The following is a 23,271-nucleotide window of genomic DNA, read 5'->3' on the forward strand; positions in this document are numbered from 1 at the left end:
GGGATATATAAATATGGAAAATAGGTTAAGCGTGACAAGCATGAGCATCTACCTCCTTGTCTTCATTCCCTTTCAAAACAGTCAACGCATATTTCTTCTGTTTATGTTCGTCTTTGGAATTTGAATTTCGTATATAATTTAGATGTATGCGGAAAAAGTAATATCAGATCACGAGATTGTCTGTTTTGTTTGGTTCTTAATCCATTTCACAAGGTATTTTCAACTTTGATCGACGCGCACGCATGAATGTGCGCGTGGGATAACAACATATTCGATTGTTTGGCCTTTTGGTATTTGTTAGTGGGCTTTCAACTTGGTTTAAACATTTTGGGCTTTCATTTTCTTTTTTTTTTTTACTTGGCTTAAGTTTGTTCACCAAGATGGGAGGAGCAAATTCACAAAGCTATGTCAGAATCAACAAGGTTCTAGCTATAGTGTAAATGATTTAAGCAGATTCTTCCAACACTTTAGTCTGTGGTTGACTCATTATCTTTAGTAGGAAACACTCTTATTCAATTAACAGTACAGCTCCCATCAAATTACAGCTATATAATACAACAAGAATAATGAGAGTTTTGTTTCCTAATACCTACAAGAATCATAATACTGTAACTTCATGATTACTACTGGTAGACCTTGCAGGTCGCACATATAAAGAGGTTTCATGAGGAGGCAACGATGTAGGTAGACGCGCTTTCTGAAGCCGCACCTGTCTCGAAGAAGGCTGAATGGAGAGCCTTCACGCAATGCTCTGCCTCATCATCATTCACTATCAGCGAGATGTTTACCTGATAATGATATCACCAAAACACACTAATTAAGAAAAGTCCAAACCGAGTGTGCATTTGACCCCCTAAACCTTTTGTTTTATAAAACACATGCATATTATACGCAGAGAAGTTGAAATTAAGTGATTTGACCTTAGATGCACCCTGGGAGATCATTTGGACATTAATTCCATTGGTTCGAAGAACTCGGAAGCCCTGTTTGTTGTTCATCGGGTACCGATCCGATCCCAAAGGTTAGTCACTATCTTTTACCAAATACATAAAATCAGACAAACCAGCCAGCCGTTATAGAGAGCTAACAAACAAACCTTCTCTAATATGAAGGATGATCTCTGAACATTTCCGATGAGAGAGATAATTGATCTTTGTTGAAGCAGATTTACAATAGCAATCTTCTCAAGTTCCTCTACCACGTGATCAAGCTCCTGTCACCACATCACCAGGAATTACAAATACAAGATGAGTCTTCCAAGAACAAGTAGTAGCCTCTCTCATTAAAATACGATACAAAATACAAAGCCATAAGCTTGCCTGTTGAATCAACTCTTTGCTACAGAACTTTGAAGGATCCAATGTCAAGGAAATGCTAACTTCGCTGGTTGCAACAACATCCACAGATATGCCCAGCTTTTCAAATGTTGAGAACACCTGGGGTGAAAAAAAAAGAGAAAAATTTACAGTAAGAAGGAACATGAAAAGATTGCCATGAATTCCAAGTTAAGTTTATTTTACCTTGGCAAGAAAACCGTATTGGCCGAGCATACGGGTGCTAGTGATGTCCAACATTGTAACATTGCGTTTCAGAACGATGCTGGTCAGTACAGCCTATGAGAAGGTAATTAATGAGGAAGAGGTGATGATGATGATGCTGTGATATTAAATAAACAAAAAAAAGTACTCATGTCTCATGTATTTTTTATAGTCCTTTTGTTTTCACCAACCTTGCTCATGTCTCTTGACCTAGTGATGACAGTTCCTGGAGCAGTGGGATTGTAAGAGTTCTTAACCCTTACAGGAATGTTCCCTTCTCTCGCTGGCCGCATGGAAAGTGGATGCAACACCTGCAACGGAATTATATGTATTTTAGGGTTGATTATATATATATATATATATATATATATATTGAATAGACAAGTCTCTTAAATTTTGGTACAACAACCAGTCATATCTGGTTACCTGGGCACCAAAGTAAGCAAGCTCAGCTGCCTCATCAAATGTCAAGTGTGGAACAGGTTGAGCTCCGCAGTATATGTTTGGATCACAAGTCAAAACTCCATCCACATCTTTCCAAACCTGTACCAACATGGTCCCAATGAATTCTTTGGTTTAAGAGAATTCCATCTTGCCCCTGATTCTAACAACTAAAAAAACAACAACATCAGCTACCTGGATCTCCCGCAAACCTAAAGCTTTCCCAATTGTTGTTGCAGTCAAATCGCTTCCTCCTCTACCCAACGTAGTAACAGCACAAGATCTCCATCCCTACAGTACAGAAACATCCCCAAGTGTTTTTTTTTTTTTTTTTAATCCTCTTAAAAAAAGACTCTTTATAAACTCAATACAATATTCGCTATGGAAGCTCATCATACCTTTCCAAGAAAGCCTGTGACAACTGGGACTGCATTTTCTTTGCTCCAGTCACCAAGTAACCTTTTTGAAACTGCTGGGTATGTTGCCTCAAGAATATCAGCATTAGTGAAGTCATCTGTGGTGATAATCCCCATCTCAAATGCGTCATACTGCCAAAGAACAAAACTCATTAATTCATGAAACAACAATCTGAGGTCTCAATTAAGATTCAAGGTAACATACCTGGCGTGCTTTGTGGCCAATTTTGTTCAGGTAGGCAGCAAATAGCCTTGTGGACATGCACTCTCCAAATGAAACCAGGTAGTCTCTTGTGCGTAGAGTTAATTCTTTCATCATTGCAATGCCTTTCAGAAGCTGTTCCAGCCCTTCTAGATGTTCTACAGACAGATTAAACGACATCAAGACTCAGATGTATGATATTATTTAACGAATGGAATAAGCTTAAAGTAGTCCATTTTGAGGACACATCAACTGTATACTAACAACTACGGGACTACCTGCAATAACTGCTGTTCCCACTCCAAGCTCATGAGCAGTCCTGGACATTAAGAGAATTTTGATTTTCCATGAGAACAAATCACAAGTTTTGAGCTAGGAAATAAAATGTCTGTCTTTCTTCAACCTGATATGGAGTTCCTTAATTATGCTCAACTCTTCAATAGTGTCTACGTTGGTGACGCCACAGCGAACAGCCTTCTCCCCTGCCTAATGAAAGCCACAACAAGCAATACAATATCAATGACAAAGAGAAGAAACAAGGGATAAAGGTACGAAAAGAATTATTTGACTGATGTTTTGTTTTTACCATCAAAAGCTTATTGGTGGTCTTTGCCATTGCTGATAGCACAACAACAGGCTTCTCATCCGGGAAACTGAGTATGAGGTTGGCAACTTGTTTCATCCTTTCTGCTGATGCCACGGATGAGCCACCGAATTTCATTACACACGTTAACTTTTTCTCACTTCTGTTTAGTTTGAAAGTTTCCGAGTCTTTTCTCTCAAGCAATTCCACCCTTCCAGCTTCACAAGTAACTCTTAGAGCTCTTGTGTTTCTACGAGGGTGATTTATGTTTCTAGTGAAGACGAGTGCTGAAAAATTCAGCCCCTTTGAGCCAAACTCAATCCTTTTTGAGTTTAAGGCAAGTCCCGACGTTCTAACTCCGCACAAGTGCATTGAAGTCGCCATCACTCAAATAAGATCTGAAGAAGACAACTGTATATATAGCTTGCTCAGAGCTCGGAGAATGAGTGTTATGATTTCGACAAATTATGGAGTATGCTTCGGAAACCTGCAATGATCCCTAGAATATCCACATACACTTTTTTCATTTTTTTTTTAGAAAAAAACAAACTCAAGAAATTGAAATTTCAGTGTTCGTCATGGGGCATTCTTCACTCATCCATATTAAAGAAACGACATTTATCCAAATAAATAAGAGGGATAGTTTTTACAACAGTCAATAACAAATGCATTAACAAAGAGGCGACAAATTTCATATTTATTTAATATATATATATATAAAAAAACGGATCTTACAAGGGAGAGAGACACGTATAAGAAAGGAGAATGCAGAGGAGATTGGGAAGTGGCATACCAGTTAACAGACGAAGCAAAGCGACAAATACGCGTATTTTGGTTTTGGTCAGATTCTTGGGTCGCCTCCCACAACACACACTCTTCCCGAAATAGACGGTCAAGATCCAAGCTAAGACGATCGCACGGCTCCGGAGTGAACTCGGTCCCGCGTGAGCCAGCCACCCAAAGAGTTTTGTTAAATGTGTGTCTGTCTAATTAACCAGCCAATCGAACGATCATTCGACTTCACTATTATGAAATTGCTTTGATAATTCAGACTCTTGTGGTTAGTTAATTAGCATCCCCATATATACAAAAGTCGTTTGGAGAACGTGACAAAAACAATATTATTAGTGTGCACCCTTAGGAGGTTGAGGGGGTATCGCCAAATGGTAAATCGAAAAAACGTGGCCACCTACTCATAGTCATAGGCAATTTACTAATTATTATTTTTATTATTACGATATATTTTTTGATTAAACATTTTAGCAATACACACTATATGCAATTTATGCATACTGCATAACACGTGGCGTCATATGTTTTGTCATTCAGTGGATGCTTTTGTATTTATTTTTACAAGAGGAATGCGCATTCCATCACATAAATACGTACTCAAATAGATGTTGATCGTCCAATGTGCGATATATATTTTATAAAACTCGTAAGGGGTTATAAGCTGAGTGTAGAAAGAAAGTAGTCATTCTTTTGTTGTTGTTAAATCATCAGATATTGTAATGTGATTATTTATAGTGGCATGAATCATTCTTATATAGTGGAGGAGTAGAGACTCATATCAATAACAGTAATAAGAATGGTTAATTAGTGGCAAAATGTTTGAATATTTATGAAAGTGCGGGAACAACAACGCCCACTTACTTGGTCTGTATACAATTTGTAGAGCTAGCCATAAACTATCTTTATGGGCTTCCTCTTACCTCCCCAGGAGAATGATTAACGGGCCTGTTATGGATCATAGAAACGACCATGGGCTTTGATTATATTATATCATTGTAAGAAAAGTATTAAGTGGCATTCTCGGGAATAGTCAAGAGAATATGCCTTGTTTGCCTTAACGTTCCCATTTCGTCTGTTGAGGGTTTCTTTCTCAAATCTGAGTGAGAGAGTTACGCGGCTGCATCATTGCTCATTCCCTCCATCTCCGGCCATGGAATCCCCAAAACAGTCTTCCTTGATCCCAAGCTTCCTCTACTCCTCCTCTTCCTCTCCCAGGTCTTTCCTTCTCGATCAGATGGTGACCTCCAATCCCAGTCTCGAGAAGTCCCCCTCTCCGCCGCCGCGTTCCTCTCCGACTATTCTCTCCCAGAAGAGTTTCCTTATCGCGTCTCCCACCGAGCCCGGAAAGAGGATTGAGATGTATTCTCCGGCCTTCTACGCCGCCTGTACCTTCGGTGGGATCCTCAGCTGTGGTCTCACTCACATGACCGTTACACCTCTTGATCTTGTCAAGTGCAATATGCAGGTTTACTCCTCAGATCCCTTTTTCTTTACGTTCCAGCTTTCTCGAGATCACTTGTGCTCTTTGGTTTGATAGATCCGTGATCTTGTTTTTCTAAGTATGTTAATGTTATTCTTCCCTTGTCCTCTCTGTTTTCATCCCAAAATGTTGCTTTAGTTTTGTGACGTATGATACTCCTTCCTTTCTCAAGTTTTATAGTCTACACTCGAATAAATTCTCTGTCTAAAACCTATTCGACTCTAATCAATCTTTTCTTTTTGACTTCCTTTCCAAATTTCACTTGCCTGATTTGCTATATATATATATATATGTATTTCTTTGCATTTACCTCTTCTTTTTAGAAGCGTGGACCTTTACACTCGTTACCTTTTTAATCTACATTGTCAGTTTCGTGTGTCTCCTTTGATGCACATCATATCAGTCCCCTTGCTCAAAATTGACATTGTTTGCCCTTCAGATTGATCCCGCAAAGTACAAGAGCATTTCATCTGGCTTTGGAGTTTTGCTGAAAGAACAGGGAGCCAAGGGCTTCTTCCGCGGATGGGTCCCTACTTTGTTGGGTTACAGTGCTCAGGGTGCCTGCAAGTTTGGTTTCTACGAGTTCTTCAAGAAGTACTACTCTGATCTTGCTGGACCTGAGTACACTGCCAAATACAAAACCCTCATTTACCTTGCTGGTTCTGCTTCTGCTGAGATCATCGCAGATGTTGCTCTCTGCCCATTTGAGGCTGTGAAGGTGCGTGTTCAGACACAGCCTGGATTTGCCAGGGGAATGTCTGATGGATTTCCCAAGTTTATCAAGTCTGAAGGTGTCGGAGGGTAAGCTGCTTGTGTTCCCAATCACATCCTCACTCGCGTTAAGACATGCCTTTGTGCCTGATTCCTTTTTTTTTTTTTAAATTAATATTTTAGTTTTGCTTTCTTGCAGTTTGTACAAGGGAATTGGTCCACTCTGGGGACGTCAGATTCCTTGTAAGTTGTGGCCTCAGCTTTACAGCTATTGCATAGTTCATGAGTGCTCGAGTGACTTTTTTGGTTGCAAAATGCGATAATGAAATCTACGTTTTGGAACAGACACAATGATGAAGTTTGCTTCTTTTGAGACAATTGTGGAGATGATCTACAAGTATGCAATCCCGAGGCCCAAGGACCAGTGCAGCAAGGGTCTACAACTTGGGGTGAGTTTCGCCGGAGGTTACGTTGCTGGAGTTTTCTGTGCTATAGTCTCTCATCCTGCAGATAATTTGGTGTCATTCCTCAACAACGCCAGAGGAGCAACTGTTGGAGATGTAAGTCTCTCTGTTTCTGTTTCCATCTCTAACAGGATGCAACTTTGTGATATTACCTAGTGTTGGAACAATGTTGTGACTTGATCCTTTCAACAGGCGGTGAAGAAGATAGGGTTGTTGGGTCTATTCACAAGAGGGTTGCCTCTACGAATTGTGATGATAGGGACATTGACGGGAGCACAGTGGGGTATCTACGATGCTTTCAAAGTCTTTGTTGGCCTGTAAGTCCCCTTCTTCGTACCTATTCCGTTTCAGAGGCTCTGCTTCTCGGCCGCTAATGAATGAATCTCTCTTTTCTTTCAGTCCGACCACTGGTGGTGTTGCTCCGGCGGCTGCCATCACTCCTGCTGAAGCAAAGCCCTAAACAATGACGAACAAGAAAGGGGACTCTCTTACGTTAGCATTTTTATTTCTTTTATAAAAAACAAAAAATAAGATAACCGGACAATGATGAAAAGATTGAGCAACGCAGCCTGATTCGAAGTTGATCAGTGCAGAAAGAAACCATTTTTGTGTTCCCAAAGTCGGGATAATGTTGTGTTATGTGGGCTATACGTGTTTACTCCCATTTTTTCTTCTTCCATTTTCTTGCCGTTTGTTTGTTTCGTCCACACTAAAACGGTACCTTCTCGTGCGTATTATGTGGGCTGTACATGCTTACTGCGCAATTTTTTTTTGTTTCTCTTTCCATTTTCAATTTTTCTTGCCGTTTGTTTCGTTAACACTGTGGGCTCTCTAAAAATGTTGGGCGATTTGGTTCATGCCCAAATGGCAAGTAAAATAATTAAGGCACAAAACCATAAAATAACAAACCACTTGCTGTGCGAGGCCGCCAGAAACGTCACGCAATTGCGTCGTTGAAAATGAAAGCAGCTCGGCAGCTGGCAGCTTCGCGCACGTGCGGCCTGTAGGAGAGAAAGAGAGAGAGAGAGAGACCGTTAAGTCATGACTCATGAGATGTTCGTTTTGCTGGAAAACAGTAAGAAGAAAGAATCTGCATTCTTTCATCTTTGGGTTTAAAATTCCTACCTTCATGGAGGAGGACGCAGCACCACCAGAACTAGCTTCTTCTTCTCTTCATGGCGATGGCGGCCACCGGATTTCACATGCTCTCTGCGGTCGGTGGCTTACGCAACGGAGGGAAGCAGAAGCACTCCCTTGGAGTAGCCCTACCCCCGGCACGGCGGCGATTCTCCGTATCTGTCACCGCTTTTAGCTCGGAGCAACGATCCGCTAAGAGCTTCTGGGACTACCTTGAGGCGGCTAGGGATTTCATCAGACCGGAAGACAACAGCCCGTCTCGCTGGTTCTCTCCCCTCGAAAGCAAGGCTCGATGTGACCGCGCCCCTCTCCTTCTTTTCCTACCTGGTTAGTCTGTCTGTCTGATTCTTGGCATTGGCATCGTTACAATTACAAAACACGCACGCACTTGTCAAAGAGTCATTTTATGGCCTTGCGTAGGTATCGACGGAAATGGACTCGGGCTTATAAGACAGCACGAGAAACTTGGACAGTAAGTAACGATTTTCGGTAATTTTTTTTTTTATTTTTCTCGCGATGATGATGGTTGATTTGATTGGTGCTTGCTTTTTCAAGGATGTTTGATATCTGGTGCCTTCACATACCACCTAGTAATCGTACTGCATTCCATGGTATTTTTTCTTTTCCATTCCGTCCAGCTCATTTGTTTCCGAGTTGCTGTGCTGGCCATATATATATATATATATATATATATATAGATTCCTCTTATTAACACATATTATTGACTGCTTTAGATCTTGTAGCCATGGTTGAAACAACTGTCAAATCTGAAACTCAACGTTCTCCCGGAAAACCCATATATCTTGTTGGAGAGTCTCTCGGCGCCTGCATTGCGCTCGCCGTTGCTGCCTGCATCCCTGAAACTGATCTCGTCTTGATTCTTTCAAACCCAGGTGACTCTTTGATCTTGTCTTTACTATTTGCTCATTAGTTACTAGGACTTTACCATTTTGACTTTGTTGAACCATTCTCATTTTAGTGGCTGCTTAGTTCACAATTTTCACTCTGGCACATCACTTACATGCTAACCTTGAGTGCGTATGACTTTAGCGGCTGATTATAGATTCCTAGTACCTTGAACACAAGTTTCTCCACCTCGTCTAGATTCATCTAAAGTATTGCTGCATTTGCAGCTACATCATTTGGAAATTCTTCGCTGCAACATCTTGCTCCCCTGCTTCAACTCTTACCAGACCAACTTGATCTTGCATTTCCTTCCGTGTTAAGCTTCATTCCAGGTTAGCTCACATATTTTGAAACAAATGGGCACTTCCGTTAATTTAATATAATCATGCAATAAGCTGGCCGGCCAAAGTATCAGTCAGAGAATCCAATCAAAATCTGGTTCATGTGTATACTTTGATCCATTAACATGCGAGTTTTGGTGATACAAGACATGGTTTTTAAGCCCTATTGGAATTGTAAGGTGGCCCTTTAAAAAGGATGATTGCACACTGGGTCAGGGGACTTCCGGAGAATGAAACAGCTGCAAACATTTATCAAGATTTGGTGACAACATCGACATTCACTTCTGTAAGTGACAAACTCATTTATGGCAGGTCGTTAGTTTTCCAGCGTCGTCAATTTTTGCTAAGAATCTGACTGTGCAGATCCTAGCTGATACATTTCGGAGAGAAACACTTGTGTGGAAGCTCAAGTTGCTTGATGCCGCTGCTCTGTTTGCCAATGCACATCTTCATCTAGTAAAAGCTCAGACTCTAATTCTATCCAGGTTCTTGGTATCCATCACTTCACTGTTTCCTCTAAAGATCATTGAGATTTCCACCGGAGTATAGCAAGTAGGTCGAGCTAACTTATTTGTCTCAATTACAGCGGAAATGACCAAATACTACCCAGTACAGGTGAAGGCAAACGACTTCGCAAAAAACTGACGAAATGTGAAGTCCGTTCATTCAACGACAACGGCCATTGCCTTTTTCTGGTATATATATATATATATATATATATGTATCTCGCCAGTCTGCGGCTTTCATCCAAACACCACTGAATTCAATATCTTTCGATGTTGTAATCGGAGATGCTTCATAAACATCTTCTTTTTGCTTTCGGATATGACAGGAGGACGGCATTGATCTCGTCAGTATCATCAAGGCCACTTCTTTTTACCGGCGTGGGTCTCATCAGGATTACATCTCTGACTACATCCCTCCAACCTTGTCTGAATTTAACAAATGTTATGGAGTCAACAGGTTACTACACCTACACATAATGTCCCGAAATGTCTTGCGTGATTAGTGAAGTAACTGACTAATTGACCTTGATATTTGTTTTTTGGTAACTTTATAGGCTCCTTGAGGTGATCATGGGCCCTGTTTTTCTGTCTACTACAGAAGATGGGAAAGTGGTGAGGGGGCTTGGGGGAATACCATCGGAAGGACCTGTACTGTTGGTGGGCAATCATATGCTACTGGCGAGTGACAAAATATCACTCCCTGGTCAATTTGTTCACGAGAGGAATATCAATTTGCGGCCGCTCGTGCATCCCATGATGTTTACCAGACTGAGAGATGGATTGTTACCTGATGTCTCTGTTTACGACACGCTTAGGATGATGGGGTCGGTCCCCATCTCAGCCACTCACCTCCACAATCTCTTGTCTGCAAAATCTCATATTCTCTTGTTTCCAGGTGGCATCCGCGAAGCTCTACACCGCAAGGTGAGTAGTTATCTACTCTTTGGTTTTCAGGAGTGAAAAGTGGCAGCAGATATATATACTTTTGAACATTCTTAATATGGTTGTTATACATCAGGATGTCGTCATTGTGGTGTATTGCTGTTATCATTGTTGTGGTAGTGAGAACTAAGTCATCACAATTTACTCAATAACAGGGAGAAGAATACAAGCTGATGTGGCCAGAGAAAGCGGAATTTGTGAGAGCGGCAGCCAAATTTGGAGCCAGAATAGTACCCTTTTGCGGCGTTGGAGAAGATGATTTCTTAAAAGTAAGCGCATTTGGTATCCAACCATGTGTAATATATAGGTGGCGTGATTGACTGTGTGTAACGAATGCAGGTAGTTGTGGACTACAATGACCAGATAAAATTTCCGATTGTTAAAGAGGTGCTAAAAAGAGTGACAGCGGAAGGCCCAGAGGTGAGGTAATGTGAATACAGAGCAGCAGCGTGCGTTTGGTAAATATTAATTGTGGAAATGGATGTTGGTGTGTGACAAATGACATGGTTGATGTTTCAAAGGGGAAGCGTGGAAGGAGAAGAGGGAAACCAAGACTTCCACATGCCAGGAGTGATACCAAAGTGGCCAGGGAGATACTACTATTACTTTGGGAAGGTGATAGAGACGGGAGAGGACGAGTTGGGGGACAGAGACAGGGCAAAGGAGGTGTACCTAGGGGTGAAGAAGGAGGTTGAGCGATGCATAGAGTTTGTGAAGCAGAGAAGGGAGGAGGATCCTTACAGACCTCTCTTGCCCCGTCTCCACTATCACCTGCAACACGGCCTCCGCACCCAAGTCCCCACTTTCCCCTTTTGAATACCTTTACCACAATTAGATTCATAAAACCAAACCATAAGGCATTTTGTTGATGGTAAAATCGCATTTACTCACGTTCTATAACATATTCATCTCATGAATCATGGTAGCAGCAGCACCCACATCGTGGATTTTTTTCCATACAGTCAAAGACACTTCTCACTTTTTGTTTGTTTGTTTGTTTTTGTTTTTGGGGTAACTACATATATCCTAATTAACTAAAGGAGAAAGAATTAGTTTAGTGCTGTATCAACTCAGGAATGAGCTTGAGAAGAAAGGAGAGCTCTCTCTCAGAGAAGTTTGGCTTTAGCTTAGTATCATGAGCATCTCTGTTGGGTGGCTTCATCATCTCCCTCACAGCCTCTGTCATCTCCTCCACATGATCCACTATGACTCCGTCTATTCCCATCAAATGCTGCATATACACCGCCTCAGCTACGTTGTTGAGCTTGCCGTATGTCATCAGAGAGAGCTTGGATTCTTTGATCCTGTTGACGGCGGCTGGGTTCCGGAACACTCCCTTCACCTCCGACACAATCCCTTGAAGGCCTCCCTCTACACATAGTTTGATTGCTTCCTCGAGAGAATTCCTTCGCACGTCGTAGTACATCTCTGTTCCTCCGTTTGTCAAGAAGAAGACCTGTTTGCATTTACACAGCAGATAATTAGTTAAAAAAGTGGAAAGTGTCTATCTTTTTTTTGGATCAGATACGAAGGGTACTTTAACTTACGGGGTAGGTGCTCTGCAACTTCCTGGTGAAAAGGGCAGCGTCCGGGTGAAAGCTGGAGAAGATGATGGGTCTGTCTTTTCCATAATCACACACCACCTGCCATATTCGTTTTCCAACACAATCAGGCAATTGAATTGAGTTGATTTGATTTGATGCCAACAGACGAACCTAATCACAGTACCTGCAAGATAGGGAGAAGAAGACGGGAGAGATGATCGGAGGGGTAGACGAGGTTGTCGTCAAGCTTGAGCTCAATGTTGAAACCCAGCGTTGGCTCGACTTTCTCAAAAGCCTCCTGGAGAGTACAGAGAGAGTCGTCTCCTTGGACGCTCCACTTGAGGATCTTGCCGTCCTTGGACATTCTTAACAATGGCTTGCCTCTCTTCCCTGTTTCCCTCTGTGGCCCGTAGGACATGAACTCCGACAAGCTAACCTCCGTGACCCTCTTCTCGTACACCACTCCCTGTTCCAATCATCACATTTTCTTGTTTTCATCATCGGTATTCCAGCATTCGCATCAAGGTTCCATAATTCCTAAACGGAGACTTACGTTATCTTCCGAGTAGATGAAGTCGTCGTGGAAAATGACTGGGCAGCCATCTCTGGTGACCTGCGTTTGAGATCAAAACAAGAAGAAGATGAGGGAAAAAAAAAGTCTTTTCTTTTTATATAGTAAGAAATGAAAAGAAAAAAAAAAAAAAAAAAAAGGTCCCCCAACGAACCTAACAACCCCCACGTGGTAAGGCCGGCGGTCACGTGGAGGAACAGAAAAAGAAAAAGAAAAAGAAGGGAAAGAAAGGAACCTGAACATCGAATTCGATAAAGTCGAGAGGAAGTTTTGAAGCGGCATTGAAGGAGAGGATGGAGTTTTCCTTGAGAGCAGAGAACCTTGGATCCGGTGACTGCAACATGTTCATGCCGTGACCTCTATGTCCGACCACCAGAAACTTGGGGATCTTGTAACGAGAAGCGCAGATCGGAGGGTTCTCAGGGATCCGGTCGAGGCTGGGCACTTCCGTTACATGAATGGCTTTCAGAGACATTTTTTATTTTTATTTTTAACAAATTAATGTAATGAATTGGCAGCTCTTTAGCTGGAGAAGAAGAAATCAGCCTTTATAATACACGTCAGGGATCTGTGTCACTGATAACAAAGATAATTTGTGAGGGATGGGTTCAGAGTTGGATATGGTGGGGTTTAAAAGACGAAGAAGAAGAAGAAGAAGGCGAAGATGGGATCTTGGAATATTCTGAGGATCGCCACGTCACAGCCGGTTCCTAAATATAATTCAGTCAAATTATCCCTTTCGGATATTCTCCAAGGAAAGGACTATTCTGTGCCTTGGTTGGCTTCCTCGCTTTTGCCTTATTCTTTCTATATAGAGAGAGAGAGTTATGATATGGTGCCTAAAATTGGATAAAGTAAGCCATCAACGTTGATTGACACCTTCTAGTAGTTCTACTCATCTATGCTTTCATTTCCGAATATTCCCAAGGCATATTATCCTCCATCTTCTCTCTACATTCAATCAATACTACGTCAGTGCACATTACTGCACAAATTATAATATTTTTATGTGCCCGTCTTTGGTCATTCCCATCTGTTAATAACTTCAACACATGTCTAATTCTCTTTTTTCCTATTTGTTTATTGGAGATTCCCGTCATCTCTACAAACTGTGTTGATTATTAATCTGGCACCTGTCTAATTTTTGTGATTCATTCATATTTTTTTAGACCGAAATCTCTAAACAGTAAATTTAATAATCAGAAAAGTATTGCTTCCAACCCCAACAGAAAAAAAATATTGAAATTACAACTGTCCAAACCTACGGAAAAGCGAGGAATAGGGCCCAGTCCAAAGCTTAATTAGGGTTTCAAACGGGCCAGCTAGAGCCTCTGGTTTTGAATTCCCATCCACATTTGTACCGTCAATTTGAATGCGTTAAAGCCCATTCAACTTGCTAATTTCTTAATCACTGTAGTGGTTTGTGTGTTGCTTTAGACGTACGTAGGACTGACCCACGTTGGTCTTTTCACATTTGTATTTTCACGTAGCACAGTCTCAATCTATTGGACTCATTGGTCTGAACTCTGAAGTGAGGTATTTATTCCTTTTGGATGTCGGCAAGGAAATAGTCCTCTTTTTTTTTTTTTTTTTTTTCCAGAGCAATGTTCTTCAGTTAACACATTCTTAAAAGAGATTAAGTCCAATTCCCTTTGTTTTATTCTGTTCATTTTCTTCGAAAAAAATCAAAGCTTTTTAATTCACAGAATATTGGAAATAGTCTTTTACGACTTAATATATATGCAAAGCAAAATTTGGAAGCTATTATGCAATGATTGCCTGATTGGAGGGCGAGACAAAAAAAAAAAAAAAAATCCCTTAAGAAAAAAAAAAGGCCAAAGAAGGGCAGATCCGTTGGTCGACCCAACGACATTAATTCATACGCTTCAGTTGTAATTCTTCTGATGTTGTTGTCTTGTTGTTCAATCTCAGGGCCGTTACGCTTCTTCTTCACCCATTCTTCTTCTACTTCTCCTCCTCTTCTCTCTTCCTAAAATCGATCCTTTTTCCCGGCAGGGTGTCTTTTGGGTTCCAAGAAATGGCGGAACAGAAAAAGGAAACGATTCGTCTGGAGCCTGAATCTGTCATCCCTATCCTCAAACCCAAGCTCATCATGACCCTCGCTAATCTCATTGGTCAGTTTCTTTTTTCTTTTCCTTTTTGACCCCAAAGTCGGGATTTTTTTTTTATCTTTTTTCAATTTATTCCAGATTGGACCGACCCGATACCGAAAAGCTTTTGAGGGTTTATGTGATTAGATATTGAATTCGATCGCCAGTTAATGCCTCCTCGTGTTTTTGCAGAACATAGCAATGATAGGCAAGAGTTTCTCAAGCTCTGCAAGAGAATTGAATACACTGTTCGAGCTTGGTATAATCTTCAGTTTGAAGATTTGATGGTGTTTACCTCTTTCTCCTCCTCCTATTTTCTCTTCTTTGGAACTTGTTTGCCCCTTTCTTCTCATGCCTTCTGTATCTGCAGCAACTCTACTCTCTTTTTGATCCCGTACACGGTGCTCAGAAACTCCAGCAGCAGAACCTTACTTCTCAGGAAATTGATGTGCTTGAACAAAATTTCCTCGCTTACTTGTTTCAGGTTCTCACTTGATTTGCTTATTTCTTCCTTATTCTTTAAATGCCAGCTGTGTTCCTGAATTTCCTCTTTTTTTTTTTTTTTTTCCTTCACAAGGTTATGGAGAAGAGCAACTTTAAAATAACAACAGATGATGAGATCGAGGTTGCACACTCTGGGCAGTATCTTCTGAATCTTCCCATCAAAGTTGACGAGTCAAAGGTTTTTAATCCAAGAGCATTCACTCATTAACGTTCTTATTCATTCCATGATCCCCTCCCACCCACACTCACACACTTGTGGGTTTTTCTAAACCACTTTTCTTGCTTTGGTGGATGAAGCTTGACAAGAAACTACTCAAGAGATATTTTGAGGAGCACCCACATGAAAATCTTCCGGACTTTTCTGATAATGTACAGTTTGAGTTTGTAGATAAACATTTCAAGATTAATTTTTTTTTTTCTTTTTACTTTCTTGACAGTCGATGAAAGCGAGATGTGCCTGGTGTTCTGAGAATATCACTTTGATTTTACCCATCTTTTGTAGTATGTCATCTTCAGACGTGGTATTGGAATGGATAGAACCACAGATTTCTTTTTCATGGAGAAATTGGATGTGATGATATCACGTTTTTGGTCCTATCTCTTGAGAATCACTAGGTAAGTTCAAGTCTCCCAGTGTAGCCTTTCTTAAAGTTCTTAGGTTAAAAAAAATATGCTTTTGATTACGATTTGGGTCTTTACATCGTTCTTCTTGTCAATGTTTACCACCGCATTGGATCACAGGTTAGAGAAGCTACGTGCTAATAGGTCAAGCAGGCTTCCCAAGAAAGATCCCAAAAAAGATGATGAGACAAATCCTGAAGCAGATAATGAGGACTTGTATGTGGAGCGTATTCGCCTTGAGAATACACCATTGAGGTTGTCGTCGGTATCCCCTCTTCTTGTGATTTTCTTTCAACCCAACTTTGGTTATTTTGAAAGACTGTTTATCATAATGGCTTCTCTCTTGATGAATTCAGCTTTAAGGGTTTCTTGAGCAAGCTCACAATACAGGAGCCTACATTCGATAGAATGATTGTTGTTTATAGGTAAAGTTTATGTATGTCTTGTTTCAGCTATCTGTCCCTTTGTGAACTTGTGGTTCAAGCATGCGTGTTGATGATGTTGCAGGCGAGCAAGCTCTAAAACAAACATAGAAAGAGGAATTTACGTCAAGCATTTCAAAAACATTCCTATGGCGGACATGGAGATTGTGCTTGTAAGTTTCTGTTCTTGCCATCTTTCTCTTTGCATGCTGGATTTTGTCGAAAAAAAGAAGAAGCAAACTAGCTGCAATAACATTAACGTCTTGTGCAGCCTGAGAAAAGAAACCCTGGACTGACTCCAATGGACTGGGTCAAATTTCTGATATCTGCCGTAGTTGGTCTGGTTAGGCTCCTTGGCATATTCTTTTTTTTTTTGTTTTTGTTTGTTGTTGTTGTTTCTGTTCATGTTTTTCTTGGTTCTCATAGACTTTCTCTACAGGTCGCCGTGCTTACTTCGGTTGAGATGCCGAAAGCAGATCCATGGGTAATTATTGCCATTCTCTCTACAGTGGTTGGTTATTGTGCGAAAACATACTTCACGTTAAGTGCTTTCTACTTTTCACTGCCTTCATTCTTCTTTGTTAAGCGAATTAGTTACTTATCGCAAGTTGTTTTACTTCAGGTTCCAGCAGAACATGGCGACATACCAGAACTTGATAACGCAGTCAATGTATGATAAACAACTAGACAGCGGGAAGGGAACGCTACTACACTTGTGTGATGACGTAATTCAGCAAGAAGTAAGTTTCTATATACATATGGGTGTGAATGCCTTTAAAATAGGAACAAAAGGCTCATTTTGGGTTGCACGCGCAGGTAAAAGAAGTGATGATTTCCTTCTACATACTGATGGAGCAGGGGAAAGCTACCTTGGAGGTACATAATGTACCAAATTTACTCTTTGGTATTGTCTGTTATGACCAGCGAGTGCTGACTCAGACTTGGTTGGCATGTGTGGGAAATAGGATCTAGATCTGAGGTGCGAGGAGCTGATAAAGGAAGAGTTTGGTGAGAGGTGTAACTTTGATGTGGACGATGCAGTCCAGAAGCTTGAAAAGTTGGGGATCGTTGCCCGGGACACCATCGGAAGGTTCTACTGCATGGGGTTGAAGCGAGCCAACGAGATCATAGGGACCACCACGGAGGAGCTTGTCCTGAAGGCCAAACAGGGCGTCACGGCTTCTTGAATTTACCTTCTCTTCTCTTCTTGTCGACATTTGTTCGTTCTCTTGTTATCATTTCGCTTAAACTCTCAAGTCACTGTATGTGGTGGGTTCGGTTGTTTTCAAAATCCAAGGTGCAACAAATTCAGGAATTGTCTGTTATGATGATATATGAAGTATGAACCAATACAAGAACCAAAATTGAACAAGTGTTATGGCAGGCAAGTCTATGAACAATTACCCGTAATATCAGGCTACTGTAAGAACCAAAAAAATATATATATAAGCTGATAGAAAAAGTTGTTTACATTCGGGGAAGATGGATCTCTTGAAGGAGCAAGGATCTAGCTTTGTTAACGTTGGTGAACCAAAGGCAGATATGATCCTCAAGATCCTTGAGCTGATGGGTGAGGTTAAGGTGGCTCTTGCGAAGCTGTTTCAAAATCTCCTGAACTGAATACACGTCCCTCCCCCTCTCCAATCCAAGTCGAATGAAAAGCTTGTCGTACTCAATCCCCGTGTGCAGGCGGGAGACAAGACGGTCAATGGTGTCGAGATCTTTGTTGAGCACAAAAGTTCCCTTGGCAGCAGCATTGAGCTGAGAAATGTTAGTCAACTCCTTCTTCTTCAAACTGTGAGGTAGGTAGGGACTGCACAGGGGACCTGCAACAACAAGGGTTGGAAGTGCATGAGAGGCAATAACAGCCGCAGAAGCAGCAACGGCAACAACAAAAGACAGAAGGCAGAACCAGCTGTGGCATGGTGGAGGAGGCGGACCCGTGACCTAGACTTACGGAGACGGGCATCAAGCTTGTGCTTGAGCTGGGAGAAACATAACTGAGTCCCTCGAAAGCTGTGGGATTCCGGAGAGGATGAGAAAGGGTTGTCAAAAGTGTCGAGCTTGAGGAAAACGTCGAAAGCCAAGTTACAGAGGGACTCGTCAATGGCGTGGGAATCAGAGGGAAGGATGTGGAAGAGGTCAAAGAGGGGTGTGTAGAGGTGGCGAGCGCTGTGGACGCTTTGGTAAAGATTCAAGCAGAGGCGGGTGGCGTCTTCGCTGTGTTGGAAGTAAGCGGAGATGAGATGGGTGAGTGTAGTTGACTTGGCGTGGGCAAGAGATTCTTGGACGCATTCCTTGTTTGGTTGGAGAACTTGAGAGAGAAGCAGCTCGGTCCGATCACCACCGACGTCCGGTTGGATGAGCAGATGATGATGATGATGCTGGGAGTGGGAGTGGGAGGGATCAACCACGTGAACCCGTGAACGTATGTCGTGGTAGGATGGGGTCTGAAAAGCGTGAGCCAACTCGCGGCTGAGGTTAAAGTTGGGAGAGGGATTGGAAGCGTTTCTGGAAGAGGAGGCCACGGCCTCTGTAGACGAAGCTCGTTAAGAAAGGCATTTCAACAAACACGTGGTGTGCAAAAGAGAAAACGAAGAAAGAGTCGCATTGCGTTTGCATTGCATACATACCTAGGGGAGGATTGGGAAGAGGGTCGTCGCCTGGAGAGGCTGTGTCGAAGGAGAGACAGTGCAGCGGCATCTACATGAATAGGAAGCTGCTTGTTCAAGGCAGAACAACAAAGAGCGTTGAGAATGATATATGGCCAAAAGCAAGCAACTTACGTATCTCTCTACTTGTGCCTAATTAGCCCAACCCATTGTGTTTTGTTCGACTGTTTCGCTCGCTTGCCAAGGTAAAATAACCTCTTGTTTTGTAATTAGAGTCCATTAAAACTTGCTAATTACCTCTGGAGCTCAGCCCGAGGAAGGAAGTCGAGGGAGACAGAATCTTAATGAAAAATGGATTAAATTAAATTAATGAAGGAATTAAATAGAGCTTAATGTAGATAAGAAGATTAAAATAGAGATGGGAAAGGAACAAAACTCCTCGGCTGATTGCGTAAACAAAATATAGATAGATTCATTAGAGATAAGATGTGTTGCGTTTAAGGACGGTGTAAGAAGAGAAAGAGCTCGACGAAAGATTCTTGAATTGTTTTTCTTTTTTTCTTTCGACAACGGCGGTGGCGATGGCGGCCGCGGAATCTGGAGTCTCTTCCACTGGGAATCCTTCTCAAGTTAGTTCCCTTCTGCCCACTTGTAAATCGCGATGATTGGGAGAGAAAACCCTTAGAGCGTGTCGAGAAGCTAACCTGAACATAGTCATAATCACTTCCTCTTGTTGGCGCAGTTATACTAGTTCCTAGTCCAAACTCACGCACATCTTATGCTTACAATTCTTGTCCAAAACCAAAGCTCTTGACTTGTTTTCGCCGGTCTCACATATTGTTTGGCTTGACTGCTTTTTTTCTTCTTGTCTCCTTTAATCTTAAAAAAAAAAAAAAAGAAAGAAAACAAAAGCGCACTAAACTGTTCTTATATGCTTGTCACTTGGGAATTCTTCTTCCTACCTTTGTTTTTCTGCATCCATCTTCATTTCTCTGTTTTCCGGCATACTGAATTCTTCTTAATATCCATTCGTTCAGCTTTCTTGGGTGAATATCTCGAGGAATTTGATTTTGGCCTACCAGAGCTTTGGTGTAGTCTACGGCAGCCTCTGTACATCCCCTCTCTATGTGTATCGTAGCACATTTATCGGCACGTTGCGCAACCATCAGAACGAGGAAGCCGTATTTGGTGCATTCTCTTTAATTTTCTGGACCCTCACGCTGATTCCCCTTCTCAAGTACGTTCTTGTATTACTGAGTGCCCATGACAATGGAGAAGGTGCAGTCTGTTTTCCAACTTACATCTCTAGTCTTCTGCCATATTAAGAGCCTCGGGAAATAATTGAATCTCTTGTTTTTGTTTTTGCGTCTCCAGGGGGGACATTTGCTCTCTATTCGCTGCTTTGTAGGCATGCGAAGCTTAGCTTACTTCCTAACCAGCAAGCTGCTGATGAGGAGCTCTCAGCTTACAAGTGTGGTCCGTCCACGGATACTGGAACTTCATCCCCATTTACAAGAATCCTTGAAAAGCACAAAAGGCTGAGGACGGCGTTGCTGGTTGTTGTACTATTTGGAGCTGCTATGGTTATAGGAGACGGGGTTTTGACTCCAGCAATATCAGGTTAAGTGTTCCCATCTCCTACATATTTTATTCGGAGTTGTCGCTTTCATTGTTATCCTTTGTTTCTTTCTGTTGAAATCACCTTCTCCGAGAGCATCATTCTTTTTCTATTCACCAGTATATTTTTTGACCGAGACTATAAATCACTCCTGCTTTCTTGCAGTTCTGTCGTCCATGTCAGGTTTGCAAGCTACAGAGAAGAAATCGACTGATGGTATAATGCTGGTTGCCACCATGTGCTTGTATCACGTTTTGATTGTTGTTTGGTTCCATCTTGTGGACTTTTTTTTTTGTTTTGGAGGAATATCTGAAGGTCTTTACTTAAACCACTGCAGGGGAACTCCTGTTTCTTGCCTGTGTCATATTGGTTGGCCTGTTTGCTTTGCAACACTGTGGTACTCACAGGGTAGCTTTTATGTTTGCACCAATTGTGATCATCTGGCTTATTTCAATACTCTTGATCGGTTTATACAACATAATACACTGGAATCCGAAGATATTACATGCACTTTCCCCGCTTTATATCATCAAATTCTTCAGAGTGACTGGTCAAGATGGCTGGATTTCTCTTGGAGGGGTTCTTCTTTCTGTTACAGGTAGTTCTGGTTCTGGATCAAGACAGAAACATAAATTATTTGTTTTTTCTGTTTGTCTTGAATCCCGTATTTACTACGTCTTCTTCTTTTTACCTTGGAATGAACGTTCTTATGAGCTCGTTCGCTAAAGTGATTATCACTGTCTCATCAGGCACTGAAGCTATGTTTGCAAATCTTGGCCATTTCACCTCGGTCTCAATCAGAGTAAGTAGAGGTTTCAGGTCTAGTGGTGTACATCATTTCTTTCACCCACGACTTCTCTACAGCCTTGCTAGTTATCCTTCATTATATGTCCATGCTTGCGCAGCATTTTTTGGTTACAATTTACTTCTTTTTGTTCTGTGCAGCTTGCTTTCGCCGCTGTTGTGTACCCTTGTCTGGTTGTACAATACATGGGCCAGGCAGCTTTCTTGTCAAAGAACCTCAAGTCTATTCCAAACAGTTTTTACAATTCAATCCCAGGTTTGTTTAATCTGACACACCAGTGTTTAAAATTCACTTGCTTCCTTGAGGTAATGACAATTCTGGTCCTTCATGCAGATCCAGTTTTCTGGCCAGTCTTTGTCATTGCCACACTTGCAGCCATTGTTGGCAGTCTGGCTGTGATAACCGCTACGTTCTCAATAATCAAACAATGTCATGCTCTTGGGTGCTTCCCACGCGTCAAAGTAGTCCATACTTGGAAGCATGTATTTGGACAGATCTATATCCCAGAGATCAACTGGATCCTGATGATCCTGACTCTTGCAGTAGCTATAGGTTTTCGGGACACAACTTTGATTGGAAATGGCTATGGTAAACATTCTGTTCATTGGAATATACATTTTTCCCTCTCCAGGATCTGATTGCTTGATGGTGGTTTTTCTCGTTACTCACAGGACTCGCCTGCATAATAGTAATGTTCATCACAACGTTCCTCATGGCTCTTGTTATAGTTGTGGTTTGGCAGAAGAGTTGTTTTCTGGCGATTTTGTTCCTTGGAACTCTATGGATAGTCGAAGGTGTCTACCTCTCAGCAGCGCTCATGAAAGTTCCCCAGGGTGGTTGGGTACCTTTGGTGCTGGCGTTAATATTTATGACGGCCATGTATGTGTGGCACTATGGTACTCGCAGGAAATACAGCTTTGATCTTCATAACAAAGTATCACTGAAGTGGTTGCTGGGACTAGGACCTAGTCTTGGTATTGTCCGTGTGCCTGGAATAGGACTTGTATACTCAGAACTTGCAACGGGAGTCCCTGCAATCTTCTCTCACTTCGTCACCAACATCCCGGCATTCCATAAAGTTGTGGTGTTTGTTTGTGTGAAATCAGTTCCAGTGCCTCATGTTTTACCTGAAGAGCGCTTCCTCATTGGCCGTGTATGCCCAAAGCCTTATCGAATGTACAGGTGCATAGTGAGGTATGGGTACAAGGACATTCAACGGGAGGACGGGGACTTTGAGAATCAGGTGATACAGAGCATAGCGGAGTTCATCCAGATGGAAGCAGGCGAGCTCCAGTCCTCGGCTTCTGAGTCTCAGTCTTATGATGGGAGAATGGCGGTGTTAAGTAGCCACAAGAGTCTCTCCAACTCGATCATGACGGTTTCAGAGGTAGAGGAGTATGATTTTGCGACGATACAGAGCAGTAAATCCATGACCCTGCAGAGCTTGCGTTCAGTGTACGAGGATGAGTATCCGCAAGGGCAAGTGAGGAGGAGGCGTGTGAGGTTCGGGTTAATGCCGCCAAGTCGTGGGATGGAGTGCTCTGTGAGGGAAGAGCTGATGGATCTGATAGGGGCGAAAGAGGCAGGTGTTGCATATGTTATGGGTCACTCGTATGTCAAGTCGAGGAAATCCTCTTCCTGGTTGAAGAAGCTGACAATTGATATGGGCTACTCGTTTCTCAGGAAGAACTGCAGAGGCCCAGCTGTTGCACTCAACATTCCTCACATCAGCCTCATTGAAGTTGGCATGATTTACTATGTTTAAGCCAACCACCAAAAGAAAAAAAAAAGGCAACACTTGATTGATGATCACATGTTTTTAACTGTCCCCAAAAACAAGGGCATCAGGAAAGCCAGGCTGAAAACGAAGAAGATAAAAAATATTTTATATCATCCGTTCTATATCATTTGTTTCCCACCAAATGCTTTTGTGTATAATTTGATGATGAAATCTTATACAAACAATAATCAATCCCACCAAATGTTTCACGAACCGGCATCTCC

General features: G+C 41.9%; 7 protein-coding genes across 11 annotated transcripts; 4 read left to right on the forward strand and 3 right to left on the reverse strand.

Annotated features, from left to right (window-relative positions):
- Nucleotides 1-432: 432 nt before the first annotated feature.
- On the reverse strand, nucleotides 433-4,259 carry LOC18024607 (aspartokinase 3, chloroplastic). 2 transcript variants are annotated; one of them, XM_006408501.2, is made up of 14 exons: nucleotides 3,974-4,259; nucleotides 3,184-3,679; nucleotides 3,001-3,083; nucleotides 2,876-2,916; nucleotides 2,601-2,755; nucleotides 2,378-2,527; nucleotides 2,175-2,270; nucleotides 1,965-2,081; nucleotides 1,730-1,849; nucleotides 1,521-1,613; nucleotides 1,320-1,436; nucleotides 1,097-1,213; nucleotides 921-983; nucleotides 433-788 (listed from the first exon to the last, which is right to left on the reverse strand). In XM_006408501.2, the coding sequence occupies exons 2-14, from the start codon at nucleotides 3,562-3,564 to the stop codon at nucleotides 663-665; spliced, it is 1,659 nt and encodes a 552-aa protein (XP_006408564.1). In that variant the 5' UTR covers nucleotides 3,565-3,679; nucleotides 3,974-4,259; the 3' UTR covers nucleotides 433-662. The 2 variants fall into 2 exon arrangements, with proteins under 2 accessions (XP_006408564.1, XP_006408566.1); XM_006408503.2 differs by having other exon boundaries at nucleotides 3,184-3,591; nucleotides 3,974-4,226.
- Nucleotides 4,260-5,015: 756 nt separating this feature from the next.
- Nucleotides 5,016-7,306, forward strand: LOC18024608 (mitochondrial phosphate carrier protein 3, mitochondrial). Its single transcript, XM_024159341.1, has 6 exons — nucleotides 5,016-5,437; nucleotides 5,892-6,253; nucleotides 6,363-6,406; nucleotides 6,509-6,723; nucleotides 6,820-6,944; nucleotides 7,027-7,306. The coding sequence occupies exons 1-6, from the start codon at nucleotides 5,123-5,125 to the stop codon at nucleotides 7,085-7,087; spliced, it is 1,122 nt and encodes a 373-aa protein (XP_024015109.1). The 5' UTR covers nucleotides 5,016-5,122; the 3' UTR covers nucleotides 7,088-7,306.
- A 502-nt stretch (nucleotides 7,307-7,808) lies between these two features.
- On the forward strand, nucleotides 7,809-11,275 carry LOC18024609 (acyltransferase-like protein At3g26840, chloroplastic). Of its 2 annotated transcripts, none has more exons than XM_024159340.1 (13): nucleotides 7,809-8,091; nucleotides 8,185-8,236; nucleotides 8,320-8,375; nucleotides 8,499-8,657; nucleotides 8,898-9,002; nucleotides 9,191-9,297; nucleotides 9,375-9,496; nucleotides 9,598-9,706; nucleotides 9,844-9,974; nucleotides 10,072-10,441; nucleotides 10,615-10,728; nucleotides 10,799-10,884; nucleotides 10,981-11,275. In XM_024159340.1, the coding sequence occupies exons 1-13, from the start codon at nucleotides 7,809-7,811 to the stop codon at nucleotides 11,273-11,275; spliced, it is 1,989 nt and encodes a 662-aa protein (XP_024015108.1). The 2 variants fall into 2 exon arrangements, with proteins under 2 accessions (XP_024015108.1, XP_006408569.1); XM_006408506.2 differs by having other exon boundaries at nucleotides 10,072-10,436; nucleotides 10,622-10,728.
- Nucleotides 11,276-11,386: 111 nt separating this feature from the next.
- Nucleotides 11,387-13,432, reverse strand: LOC18024611 (glycerophosphodiester phosphodiesterase GDPD1, chloroplastic). The gene is made up of 5 exons (XM_006408505.2): nucleotides 12,810-13,432; nucleotides 12,557-12,616; nucleotides 12,188-12,469; nucleotides 12,007-12,102; nucleotides 11,387-11,915 (listed from the first exon to the last, which is right to left on the reverse strand). The coding sequence occupies exons 1-5, from the start codon at nucleotides 13,047-13,049 to the stop codon at nucleotides 11,514-11,516; spliced, it is 1,080 nt and encodes a 359-aa protein (XP_006408568.1). The 5' UTR covers nucleotides 13,050-13,432; the 3' UTR covers nucleotides 11,387-11,513.
- A 760-nt stretch (nucleotides 13,433-14,192) lies between these two features.
- LOC18024610 lies at nucleotides 14,193-17,587 on the forward strand. Of its 3 annotated transcripts, none has more exons than XM_006408510.2 (15): nucleotides 14,193-14,466; nucleotides 14,591-14,709; nucleotides 14,878-14,972; nucleotides 15,056-15,169; nucleotides 15,263-15,367; nucleotides 15,487-15,558; nucleotides 15,692-15,804; nucleotides 15,931-16,065; nucleotides 16,167-16,235; nucleotides 16,318-16,405; nucleotides 16,504-16,575; nucleotides 16,672-16,772; nucleotides 16,855-16,972; nucleotides 17,049-17,108; nucleotides 17,198-17,587. In XM_006408510.2, the coding sequence occupies exons 1-15, from the start codon at nucleotides 14,315-14,317 to the stop codon at nucleotides 17,417-17,419; spliced, it is 1,635 nt and encodes a 544-aa protein (XP_006408573.2). In that variant the 5' UTR covers nucleotides 14,193-14,314; the 3' UTR covers nucleotides 17,420-17,587. The 3 variants fall into 3 exon arrangements, with proteins under 3 accessions (XP_006408573.2, XP_006408571.1, XP_024015442.1); XM_024159674.1 differs by having other exon boundaries at nucleotides 14,363-14,510; XM_006408508.2 differs by having other exon boundaries at nucleotides 14,193-14,709.
- A 24-nt stretch (nucleotides 17,588-17,611) lies between these two features.
- Nucleotides 17,612-19,119, reverse strand: LOC18024613 (UPF0496 protein At3g19330). The gene is made up of 3 exons (XM_024159675.1): nucleotides 18,866-19,119; nucleotides 18,145-18,765; nucleotides 17,612-18,058 (listed from the first exon to the last, which is right to left on the reverse strand). The coding sequence occupies exons 1-3, from the start codon at nucleotides 18,933-18,935 to the stop codon at nucleotides 17,700-17,702; spliced, it is 1,050 nt and encodes a 349-aa protein (XP_024015443.1). The 5' UTR covers nucleotides 18,936-19,119; the 3' UTR covers nucleotides 17,612-17,699.
- Nucleotides 19,120-19,275: 156 nt separating this feature from the next.
- On the forward strand, nucleotides 19,276-23,239 carry LOC18024612 (potassium transporter 4). Its single transcript, XM_006408511.2, has 9 exons — nucleotides 19,276-19,473; nucleotides 19,882-20,122; nucleotides 20,219-20,464; nucleotides 20,628-20,678; nucleotides 20,800-21,060; nucleotides 21,212-21,264; nucleotides 21,408-21,522; nucleotides 21,601-21,855; nucleotides 21,939-23,239. The coding sequence occupies exons 1-9, from the start codon at nucleotides 19,426-19,428 to the stop codon at nucleotides 23,030-23,032; spliced, it is 2,364 nt and encodes a 787-aa protein (XP_006408574.1). The 5' UTR covers nucleotides 19,276-19,425; the 3' UTR covers nucleotides 23,033-23,239.
- Nucleotides 23,240-23,271: the final 32 nt, after the last annotated feature.

The sequence above is a fragment of the Eutrema salsugineum genome, unplaced genomic scaffold (genome assembly GCF_000478725.1).
Source record: "Eutrema salsugineum unplaced genomic scaffold, Eutsalg1_0 scaffold_13, whole genome shotgun sequence".
Taxonomy (NCBI): Eukaryota; Viridiplantae; Streptophyta; class Magnoliopsida; order Brassicales; family Brassicaceae; genus Eutrema; species Eutrema salsugineum.